At 46.8% G+C, this 12727-nt stretch overlaps 1 protein-coding gene across 1 annotated transcript in view; it reads left to right on the plus strand.

The window, feature by feature from the left end:
• The first annotated feature begins 2178 nt into the window (after nt 1-2178).
• The window catches only part of LOC119163803 (phospholipid-transporting ATPase ABCA3), a 44031-nt gene continuing 33482 nt past the window's right edge, over nt 2179-12727 (plus strand). Inside the window, exons 1-6 of the mRNA XM_075887663.1 lie at nt 2179-2424; nt 3047-3114; nt 4503-4715; nt 7679-7901; nt 9096-9290; nt 11153-11328. Of these exons, the coding sequence (XP_075743778.1) occupies nt 3112-3114; nt 4503-4715; nt 7679-7901; nt 9096-9290; nt 11153-11328 (810 nt within the window). The 5' untranslated portion in view covers nt 2179-2424; nt 3047-3111. The remainder of the gene's footprint in view (nt 2425-3046; nt 3115-4502; nt 4716-7678; nt 7902-9095; nt 9291-11152; nt 11329-12727) is intronic.

Genomic DNA, 12727 nt, shown 5'->3' on the forward strand with positions numbered 1-12727 from the left:
TGTGGCTGCTAGTCCTGCTGTATCTTCATTTAAGACATCGTTTAAACCGCCTGAATTTATCACGAGGTTTCGTCTATCAGCTGTAGTTTTGAGTTTTGCGCTCGCTTGCCTCATGACTGCTTCAAGCTTGCGTCCTGGGAACGCCCCTACTGCAACCCTCTTGTCACCTCTTACCCTCTCTTTGATGGCTTCTGTGCATCGATTTAAATTCGAGTCCCCGGCGATTATCACATGCTGTGACTTTTCAGCTGGAGCGTCCTGCACCTGGGGGCTACTTGCACCTGTGACGCCGGCTGCTTTGTCTCCTCCCAGCGCCACCACTACCTCACTGAAGCTGGGCCTTGCGACAGTTGAACTGGCTAAACCTGTTTTTTGCAAACTTGCTTGCTCTTCCTTCTCCACCGCTCTGGTTGCCGGTTCTCTACTGTTCTCTCCGTAGGGCACTTCTTTGTTCAGATTCGCTAGTGCTTCCTCGGTGGACTTCAGTTTTTCTCCCATTGCCCTCGTTTTCTCTTGCTCTGTCGCCAACGCAGTCTCGAGCTCATCGATTCTCACCAGCAGTTCACTTTGGGCAACCATCATTTTCTCCATTTTTTCCTCGACCTCACATTGCCTACACTTCGCGTCAGCTTCTTCTCCATCCGCTTCTACGCTTGGGTCCACTTTGAAACCCACTCCACATCCTGAACACTACAGTCTTTTTAACCATGTCTTTCTGACACCAATTCTCCCTATACTCGATAATTACTAAACTCGAGCCGTGCCCTACGAAAAAAAAGAAAGTCTAAGCTCTACTACAAAAATTTGCGTGTTCAATGTACGCGCACCTCCCCCGCGGGGTGGCAAAAGAAAAAAACAACAAAAAAAATTTCAAACACACGCACCCGCACAAACTAATAAATACCTGGTGACTGGCCTCCGAAAAAGCCGTACCATAAAATAAGTGCTACGAAGATTTCAACCGCTGCCTTTTAATTATAAAAACAAACACAAAACATGCAAAAACACTTATCTGCGCAGTCGATCCGGAGCGCTCGAAAAATACGTCCATCCACCGTGACAGCCCGAACAGAAAAGAAATCAATGCTCGCGAACACAATGCCACCAACCGCTCAATAGTTGTGATCCCAAAAATGGCTTCTGCGCGAGACACGCGCGCCACGCGGTGCAAACAGCTTTACAAAATGTGTCAGCACCCTCCCCTTCCCTCCCCCCTAATCCATGGCGGCCTTAAAGTACAATTTGCTTCATTTTTGCTGTACTGGAAGTACGTAAGACCTATAGTAGTCGTCAAATTCTGGGACTTCACTGCGTTTGGTGCGGGAGTTTCAAGGTGGCGTCGTCGCCCGCATTTTCATTGTACGCGTACCTCGACCCCATCGCGGGTGCAGTCCTCGATTGGTTGTTATAGCAACATTCTCCCGAGGACGCATATAGCGTTAGCCTGTCTGTCTGTCTGTCTGTCTGTCTGTCTGTCTGTCTGTCTGTCTGTCTGTCTGTCTGTCTGTCTGTCTGTCTGTCTGTCTGTCTGTCTGTCTGTCTCTTCATCCGTCCGCCTATCTGTTCTTTTTCTGTCTGTCTGCTCGCGGCAAGCATGATTATCTTGTAATAGAAAAAATTAATTTTCTAATATGAGAAAAATTCTTTTTATCTTTAGCGTCATTTTGTGTGGTAATAGACGCAAGCATTCTTTACGAGGTCGGGTTCGCCCAGGTGTGGTCTGCGAGATCTAAAATGCTGAAGGTTTACGATGTTGACGTGAAATGTTTTACATTGGACGAGCCGTCCGATGCATCAATGTCACAAACGAGCTCTCAAGAAAGCGCGCGCCTCTGTTTTCCAACAGCTGCTTAAAACCAGGCACCAAGCAGACGCGACAAGAGCCGGCGTAAAGAATAAATAAGCATCAAAAGACGCCGAGAGTGCACATCATCTCCCCCTCTAAAACGCCGCCGCCACGCCGACTAACCTCCTCACACCTATTACAGTGTGTAGAAATACATCTATCACCGAGCGATCGCTAGAAATAGGGAGAAGGAAGGAGTGAGTCACCCCCTGCTTGCGTCACGGGTCACGGATAGTTGGAGAAACGTCCCGCCTCTTCCCCAATTCTCGCTTTGCGGTGCGCCGACGAAACTTCGAAAACCCAGGGTGAACCTGTATGAGAAAGCAGCGGAGGGGGGCGATCAGCAGATAGGATGAAGTGTGTTGTCCACCTGCGGTGAAGGCTTGTTTTAGCAACAGGAGATGAGTGTGTGTTTACCGCCAGTGGGCGAAGACGCGTTCTGCGTTAGCAGCGCGTGAGTGGCCGAAGTGTTTGCGACGAAGTTTTGTTATTGAAGTGTGGTCAGTGGACGACGCGAGAATTTCCCGGAAGAGAAACCCTGGACTCAGCGAGACGATGACCGGCGCTGGACCAATTGAGTGAGTGTTACGTCGAAGAGAAGCATTCAAGCTTTGTTCCATGAACTTTGGACTGAATACGTTTTACGAACATTTTAGTCTAGGTGGGTTGGTTAGTTAATGCATGAGATTGTAATGTAGCACGTTGTTGTTTGTGTCCGTTGTTTTGAGTGTATTTGAGTATCGTGTGGTTAATCTCGTATAGTACTTGAAAACTGCCGAGTGTGCTCGTTTGTGTTTTGTTGGTTCTACCGTATCCAATAATATATTTTTGTTTTGTTGTCAACTCTCGGTTCTAGCTGCCTCGTTCTTCGGACCACAGCCAGCGTTCGCTGCGCACGAAAAGGACCAGCATTAAATATCCACGCTATTGTGGTGTAATTCGGGGGCCGATACGTCAGCCCTTGGATTCAGCCCGGTGATTACTTCCCTAATTAATGGGACTAGTGACAATCAATGACGACTAGCAATATGATCTTTCGATAAATAATAGAATGGGCTCATAGTGGCTGTTAAAGTCAAAATTTATCGAATAAATCTTAATCTCCAAGAAATTGTACCGGCGAGCGTTTATTGTTTTTTTTTCGTATTTAACCGAAAACGCGGAGTCATATGCATAACGTGTCGACGGCATATTTTTCAGATGTATTTGTCTGGGCAGCTTCATACCTCGGTGCCGTCTCATTGGAGAGCGATAACCTGATCTCGATGGTGAGTTCGCTTTTATTTGTGGATATTTGCCTCGTTGCTCGAAGCTTAACACAACGTGTTGGCCGCTGCCCATAACAAATATGTTCTACCTGTACCTCGTAAGACTCAACAATTTTCATGAATACGCCGCGTTGGAGTTGCTATTGCGAATGAAACAGGTGGCGGCTGACGACGACAGTGTATCTGAACATCGTTTACAAAATGTCAAGAACTATACAAGACAAAACTTAAGTGACGATCACGTGGGGATTGCGAGCGGAATAAGTAATAACATTCGGTCTACACTGCTTCGTATTTGAACCTTTTAAGTAATGCAGCCACACTCGCCTATACGTACTTATTATTGATTACTGTAACTTTGAACTACCCTTCAATAATTGCGTCCAATAACATTCGATTACCGACAGCCATTTTGTCTAAGTCATTTTTGGTGCGCTATAGTTTCATTCTCCTGTAATTACCCACAATTTAAATTTAGCTACCTCTGGTAACTGCGGTTAGCTTTTATAACAATGTATAATAGTTATTTACTCTTAGATGCATGTCACTAATGATTCATGCTAAGACGCCACAATATTGGGTCATTATGAGAACACAGATATGCCACATTCGCGCCGTCATCAAGACGTCATTTGACGACATCATGTGACGTCATCAGCTGATATCACCACTTGGTGAAGTGGGGGCCGTTCCATGGAGGTTGTGCAACACCAAGTGAGGCACAAAAATCTTCAAGTGGTTGAGGGAGACAGGTCAATCAACTAAGAACATCAAAAGAATACAGTGCGTGTCCTCTGCATGGCGTCTAGTTATGCCTTGCAAGAAGTCTGGCCCCAGAGTGTGACTGAATACATTATGAAGTGTACAGCAGTTTTTTCACTTTGTGGTGTTACAGAGTGTGTAGCATGCTGCAGAACTTTTTTACTACATATGTTCCTATTGAAGGGGCCCTGCAACACTTTACAAGTAGCCATGGAATGGATTCATTAAAGGAGCTTGTTGCCTCATGAATTCACCGCCGCAAAAATTAAGCATCCGTCCTGTACGAGCGGAGCTACAAAGATTTGTCACACACAGAATAAGGCGGCTTCGCCTTGCAGTCGTCTTCGGCAATTTCATGAAGAACAGTGTGATTTTTTCACTTTCAAATAATCTAATATGTGTCGGTTAATATTCGTTCTATATCTTATTGTTGTTGACGTCATCCTCATTTCTTCACATCTCTTTTTATATCTCTACCCCGGACTATAGCTTCATTGCGGTTAAACCCGTGCAACTTTTGCGCCCTAGACACTCATAACGCTAACGCATCAAACTTGCCTCATGAGATGACCCTTAATTATGGCGGGTCATACAGATAATTATGTTTCGCTTAACGCTGTGGACAGGAGGGCGACGACGCGTACGACATTGAGCAACCTTCCGAGGCGTTCGGCGTAGAGTCGCTGTGGCCTGGCGACGTCGAGGAGCAGAGCGCGCCTCGCCCCGACGCTGTGTACCTGAAGATCATGTTTCGCATATTTCCCTGCGTAGTCAGCATGTGCATGATCCAGCCTTTCCTGGTGAAGAAGACCGCCTCGGAGCTGTGCTCGGGCTCAAAGGTGAGCACGCGCTCATTCCAACAGTGTTTCATGACAAATGTAGCTGTATCGCAGATAATCAGAAATGTTTTTGTTTACTAATTAATTTATTTATTTATTTTATTTTATTTATTGACAGAATACTGTCAATCCCCATGGAGATTATTACAGGAGTGAGCATCACTGTCACAACTTTTGACGTTTGAAACAAGAAAAATCAGAATAATAAAGAACACATAATCACTTAACACAGCAGTATGGCATAAAACAGTCATACATAGTTATTTGAACCATAACCGAGGTCAAAGTACACCAATAGTACACCGACTAAAAAACAGGAGTCGAGAAGAAACGAAGCATTGAAAAAAGGAAACACAGATCGGGTATTATTGTCACCCGGGTATTATTATTATCACCACCAGGTATTATCATTCACCCGTCGCGGTGTTCTAGTGGAAATTGTGTTCGAGCGCTGATCCGCAGGTTTCAGGATCGACTCCCTATACCGAGGTGGCCGCATATTTGACAGAAGAAAGATGCTTGAGGCCCGCGTGCTTATAGCACCCCGGAGTGTGAAAGCTTTGTTTGCGGTTTTTTGACAATGATTTGTAGTTTTTCGTATAGTAATGCTGAAATTGAATAATCGTAACTGCCCTAACGCATCGTATGATTGATGCTAGCGTTGTTAAATCAAAACGAGTTTGCGTCAGTTCGAAGCGAGCCCGCCTAAAACTAGCACCCCGTAGTACGAGACTACGTGCATGCGCTCAAGCTTCGGTGACGTTGAACGCGCCGTTTTCAAATAGGTCGACTTCGGGCGGTGAAGAATGAAACAATGTGGCTGCTTCGAGCGTGTCACCTTCAGATGAAAGGAAAAAAAAAAACATTCCTGGCGTAAGCAGCCGAAACCACCGTGAGAGCAGCCCGACAACAGAGCGAGCAGGGTGGGAAACAATAGTCCTCTCCGTCTGCCAGTCGGGGTATTGTGCTCGCCCCGCAAATGTTCTCCGACGTCAACAATACTTGCTTGACCTCTGAAACGTCATTATGGGGCCCCTGCCAACGTCAAACCGCAGAAAATGCCGATTTCACGTGATTACTCGGATCAGTAGGCCCTCTAAACTTTAAAACCAAATTAACACATCTTATGGGCAACGCTCGCAACTGATAGATATGTGGGGTTTAACGTTCCAAAACTACGATATGATTATAAGAGACGCCGCAGTGGAGGGCTCAGGAAATTTCGACCACATGGGGTTCTTTAACGTACACTCAAATCTGAGCGCACGGGCCTACAACATTTCCGCCTCCATCGGAAATGCAGCCGCCGCAGCCGGGATTCTATTCCGCGACCTGCGGGTCAGCAGCCCAGTATACCTTAGCCGCTAGGCCACTGCGGCGGGGCAAACCTCCTATAGATTGCCAAAAGCGCGATATTATTGTGTGAGACGCCGTAGTAGGGCGCTCCAGAAATTTTCATCTTCTGGGTTCTTTATGACACCCACCTAAATCACTCTTGTAACATTTTACCTCCATCGAAATGGTACCGCCATGGACGGGATTCGATTGTGCTGCGTTGGGTTAGCAGTTAAGCATGCACTGTAAGAACGCCGCGGGGAGCGCTATCTCTGATGCACAATGTGGAGCACCGATTGTTACACTCATGAGTTCGGAGCATTTAGTCCGCTTGGTGACGGCGGCGAATGTGCGTAACGGTTCACGGGTTCGATACCGGCGGTGGCATTTTGATGAAGGCGAAATTATAAGAGGCCATCGCACCGTGCGATGTCATCGCACGTCAAAGAGGCCCTCCAACACCTACACGGAGCCATCGAGTGGCTTCATTAAATGAGTTTACTGCCACAATTATTCGACTGCGATGTCGTCGCACGTCAAAGAGGCCCTCCAACACCTGCACACGGAGCCATCGAATGGCTTCATTAAATAAGTTTACTGCCATAATTATTCGACTGCGATGTCGTCGCACGTCAAAGAGGCCCTCCAACACCTGCACACGGAGCCATCGAATGGCTTCATTAATTGAGTTTACTGCCACAATTATTCGACTGCGATGTCGTCGCACATCAAAGAGGCCCTCCAACACCTGCACCCGGAGCCATCGAATGGCTTCAGTAAATGAGTTTACTGCCACAATTATTCGACTGCGATGTCATCGCACGTCAAAGAGGCCCTCCAACACCTGCACATGGAGCCATCGAATGGCTTCAGTAAATGAGTTTACTGCCACAATTATTCGACTGCGATGTCGTCGCACATCAAAGAGGCCCTCCAACACCTGCACACGGAGCCATCGAATGGCTTCATTAAATGAGTTTACTCCCACAATTGTTCGACGGCCCCAAATTTCGTTGGAAAACGTCAAACTAGCGGAGTTAGAGATCTGTCGCTCGCTGTAAATTGCTCCCTCTCTTTTGTCGTCCCGACGAGCGTGCCGGGAACTGAACAGGGAGAAATGGCCACGTGTGTCACGTGAGTTTTGAGCAAGCTTCTTTTTTTTTTCTTCGAACGCACGAACGCGTACGTGGTGGCCTTCCGAGGCGACAGCGGTAACTATGCACAAATCAGTCAATTATTGCCAATCTGGGTGTATGGCATCGTTTGCAGAGAGAAAAAGGAACAATTTCTGCTGCCTTAAAGAATTGTGAATTTCAGGCTGTGTGCTGCACTTTAATGTTTGGCTAGCGCTATGCTGAAAAATTGTTGTGGGGCCCCTTCAAGGAACACCTTATGGTCAAAGCTTTCGGAGCCCTCCATTATACGGCGTCTCATAACAATATATCGATTTTGGCCCGTAAAAACCCAGTTATTATTATTATTATTATTATTATTATTATTATTATTATTATTATTATTATTATTATTATTATTATTATTATTATTATTATTATTATTATTATTATTATTATTATTATTATTATTATTATCAACATCATCATCATCATCATTACATGTCTGTAACGCAGGAACTGATGGTGATTAACGGGCTGTCCGAGTTCATGTGGTGGCTGGGCGGATTCAGCTGGTCCTTCATCATTCTCCTGATGGGCGCGCTACCCGCGATCGTCCTCACCAAGACGCAGTCGCTGCTGCCGCGCTCCAGTATCCTCCTCTTGATCCTCGGAGTGGGGCTGCACTGCGCTTCGAGCTCCTTCTTTTCCCTCGTCGTCGCCACGCTGGTGCCCAGGCGTGAGTGTATCAACAGCCGAGGCTATGCGAGCATGCGCGGAGAAAGGTGCTTGCCAGGCTCACCGATTGAATCGTGGTTGATAAAAGAGGGAATGAGAAGAAAAGTGAGCCCGCAACTATATCTGTATCAAAGTGCGACACCTCAGCAGTAGGTCACGATGAAAGGGATAGGGAGCAAATGAAAGAGATATGGAGATAAATAAAGATTGGGAGATAGATAGAGAAGTCCGTGGACGGGGCCTCGATCGGCGAGTGGTTGTCGAAGAGAGGGCATCGCGGACGAGGCAACCGTCAGCCACGAAATCCGCCGAGCGTCACAGAAGCACGTCGGCAAACACGCCTTTCACAAGAAAGGTTATTGTTTATGGCGCCTTCGTAAAGCCGTAGGAGAATCGCTTGCGTAATAATAATTTTGGGGTTTAACGTCACGACACCACGATATGATAACGAGAGATACCGCTTACCCGTTTGGGTTTTTTTTTAAACCTGCACCTAAACCTGAGGTCTCGAGCATTACGCGCCCACCGAAATGCGACCACCGCGTCAGGGGTCGAACCTGTGACCTTCGGGTCAACAGCCAAGCACCGTAAGAACTGCATCACCATGGCGGACGTTACAACAGCTCGTTCGTGCATTGAGTGAGGGAGGTAAGGCGAATGCTTTTAAAAAAGTAGAATAAAAAGACGCTAAGGGCCGTTCCACGCGCTTCCCGCACAGCCGCAGCGCACGTGCCGGGACCCCTACCGCACGCAAGCGGGGGGACAAATAAGCCAATTGCGACGCTCCTTCACCCTCCGCAGCGTCACCAATTGGCTTATTTGTCCCCCGCTTCAGTGCGGTAGGGGTCCCGGCACGTGCGTTGCGGCTGTGCGGGAAGCGCGTTTCTTAGTGCGCTCGATGCGCCATGGGGACCCCACTAGCTATTTCACTTCATTTATTCATCTGTGCAACAATGCACGATTGTCATGGTGATTGTGGCAAAAGGTGACGTTGAAAGAAACGTCAGCTGACTAGGCCCCTACATGCATTCGCTGCACAGAATACTCGCATGCGTGTAGTAAATAATATAAAAAACAGAAATCCGTGTCCTTTGTGCCCTTCAACCTAATTTCATGGTAACTGACGGTTAAACGGGCATAAATGATCTCTGCCATAGTCCTTGTGCCAATGCTTACTCTCGCGCTGCCTTCGCAGCGGCGGTGGGCCTGGTCACCATGTCATTCGTGGTTTTCGGGTCCCTGGTCGCGCCTTTCGGTCTAGCGTCGTTCGTTCCGGCCACCCTGGTTCGAGGCAGTACGCTAGACAGGTTCATGACCCTCTGCCTTTTGCTGCCAAACGTCGCCTTCAACTACTTCCTCATAAACGCCAGCGATCTCGACTATCATGGAGGTGAGAGACGTTTTCAGCTATATTTGCAGCATTTGACGGAATACGAATGCTTGAATATATATGCGGTTGCCGTTTTTTCTTTACTTAAACTGATGTGAATGATATTGCGGTATAAAAATGTGCATTTACGTCTTTTGTTCGTCTGGCACGCACAGGACCGTGGAACTGTTTTGCAGCACCGAACTTATTATACCATACGTTGAGAACCAAACCAAATTGGTACGAAACCAGGCTGTGTTTTATGTGCAACGTGAAAGTGACTGCAATTCGTAATTTTATCTGTTTATTGAATTATTCGTTTTATAGTCCTACCTCTATACGCACACAGAGTTTGGCGAGCGGTCGAATGGTTGTGCGTTTGCAACAGAGTCTACTTGCGGTTGCTATGGTTGCTGTATACTATACTGTGTCGCAGCTGCGTGCACAGTTCACTTGTGCTATACCCGCTCGTCATTCGTTTCTAGAGTTGCAAGTGACGCGTGGTTGTGCTCGCCCGCAAGCGAAAGCGCGCTCATTTTCTTTTAAGTGTGAATACACTTTATAAGCGACCCCAAACCATCCACCGCCGTCGGCGGCGTCCGCAGTCTTCTCTCTATCTTTATAAAAGAAAGAGGACTTGGCGGGCCGCAGCGCGACGCTCTACCGAATAAGCCACGGACGCGACGCTGATATCGGTGTCAGTAACGCGCCTTATACCCCCTCCCCCTTCGCTCGCTCCTCCGCTCTCCTCGCTCGCTGCAGCTGCGCGCGCAACCCTCTCTCTCGCGCGCCCGCCTTCTCTCTCAGTCTCCCGGCGAGAGCGGGTAGTGAGGGGGAGTAAAGTTAAAATCCGTTGGCATTCGCCAGTGAGTTAAACGTAAACCCCCCGTGTGATCAAATTGCGATTCCCAGGAACCATTACACCATAAAGGCACCATAGTGTGATTAATAAATATAATAGTGCGAATTAATAAATACCCCTCATAGCATCACCCCGTGTATTCGCACTTAACCATGTTCACCCTCGGGGAAATGCTTGGGAGTTTTTTTTTATCATTGCGACAGTAATTGTATGGACAGTCTCGATGGGTTTTCGCCGTCGCCTTCATGTCCCGTATGAAGTTCAATTCGCTGAAATCCCCCAGCACAACGTACGTTCTACCCGCGGGTAATAGCGCGCGAGCGGGAGCGACGATTGCCTCCAAAGCATGCACATATCAAACTAGCAGGCCCATCTCCGTCGCTCGCAGGACGCATAGACCGGCCGTCGAATGCTCAAGCAGGGAGGCAATGCACCGCCCATTTTTAACAAGTATGAGGAAACGCGAGGGGTGGGGGTGGCGGGGAGTGAAGTTACTCGAGCAACAACTGTGAACTTCGAATTGAGGGGCGCAGTCTCGCCATCTCTATCTCTATCGCTATCTCTGTAACGCAATCGCTACTTTTTGGCAGTCATTAGCCTGCTGCTTGCGCTCTCCACGCGAAGAGGCTGTGCGAAAAGTGCCTCTGGAGCGGCCGTATTCTTTTACCGTATTCTTGCCGTATTCTTTTGTATTGGTGCGTGACATCGACTCAAAAGCTGCCAGCCTTACTTCGTATTTCATTATGATTTGTTTCTATCGCATTCACTGTGTCGCCCATGCGATGAAACTTCGACTTTTTTTTTCATTTGGTTGGACAGCAATGAATCTAGTCAGATATGTATAGAGATAAAAAAAGTTTAGAGAAACGGAGAATGTCAACTGCAGTAAGCTGCTCACAATTCCCATTTGTTTTTCTTTTGCACACACGTGTGCCTTCGATGGCGCAAGGGTTGTTCGAAGCCTCGCATGCATTCGCGCAAGGTAGCGAATAATTGTCGTCGCACTGAATGCGTTGTGCAGGCCCCGGTGCGCAGTTCTTCAACGTTGGCCGCGTGGGTCTGCACGGCACCAGCGTGTACCGGGCGGTACATGCCATGTGCGGCTCGTGTCTGCTCAGCGTCGTGCTGTGTTGGTACCTGAGCAGAGTGTGGCCGCACAGCTACTCGTTCCCGGAAAAGTTCTACTTCTTCCTTCAGGTGAGTTAATGCCGGTAAGCGCAAAGCTTACTCAATGCTTGCATTGATCCTAGTTTGTTGCATTGACATAGCCTGTTCACTTCCTACAGTACGCTTCGTTCTGAAGAAAAAAAAACCCACTTTGTGAGACTACAGAGATGTATTAGGGCAAGCTAAACGAGGCCCTAAATAATTAGTTAAGAAACCCACGTAAACCAGAGGAGGCGACTAACGGTAGACTGGTAGTTGGATGGGCAACGACTCATGATCATGTGCATGGTACTAAACGAAAGAAAATTTACGGTTATTACGATAACGTGAGATATCCAAATTTTAACAAAATTGTTCTTATGAATTCTTGCAGAACTGAAGCTAACATCCGTGTCACAGCCGCCGTTGTAGTTTGGTATAAGTATGGCATAGCGTTGCTCAGTGTAATGCCGTGGGTTACATCTTGGACGTGGTGGCCCCATTTCGATAGGAGCGACGAAAGGCGGAAGTCTATCATGCGCTTAAACTTTAATGCACGTTACGAAACACCATGTGGTCAAAATTAACCTGGAGTACCCCATACAGCTTTTTTTTTTGGGGGGGGGGGTCATAGTTGGTTCCAGGGATGTCAGTAAAATTCCAGTAATGTCATAAAATTATCGGCCTATATAGAAGCTGGCAGCATTCTGAAAAGCAATGACGCCACTGGTTTTAATCCCGTCGCGAACAGAGGCAAACAACTGTGCATGTACTCTAAATGATAAATAAATGAATAAATAAAGAAATAAAGAAATACATAAATAAATAAATAAATAAATAAATAAATAAACAAATAAATAAAACTAGAATTTTCCACCCGCGAAAAGCGCACATCCCCCAAACTCTTCGTAGCGAAGGGATCCAAAAGTGACGGCCCATTTTTATCGTCGCTCTACGTTTCGTTCGAGAACAAATCTTATCTGCAGTGACAAGGAATTTGTATTAGATGTGTTGCGCCTGTTTTGTGCATCATTTTTCTATTGCGTAGATAGAAATTTAGATAGTATTTTTAATAAAAGTGGTGTTCTTAAAGTAGCTTCCTAGAGGCTTTATGTGGACAATTTTTTAATTATTTCAAAAAAGCCCCATTTTATAACCTTAGACAAATCTGTTTATGATATTCTAACGCTTTTAGATAATGTGGAAAGGGCTCTTTGACCTATGCATTTCTCATTGATAACTCGCCGCACTCTTTATATCTACCTCTACATTTAGCTGACCATTTTATGTTTGCGTAATAGTGCCCGGGCGCAGAAGACCCCTTGCCTCACGATTCTGCGCAGTCTAAGAGTGTGAAGAGGGGGATTGCCAAACTATGTCTATACGTTCCGCTCTCACGAAATCTTGCCCACATGCAATGAAATATAGCTTTAGTGATCAGGTTGGGCGT

This window comes from Rhipicephalus microplus, chromosome 3 (genome assembly GCF_043290135.1).
Source record: "Rhipicephalus microplus isolate Deutch F79 chromosome 3, USDA_Rmic, whole genome shotgun sequence".
NCBI classification, from domain to species: Eukaryota; Metazoa; Arthropoda; class Arachnida; order Ixodida; family Ixodidae; genus Rhipicephalus; species Rhipicephalus microplus.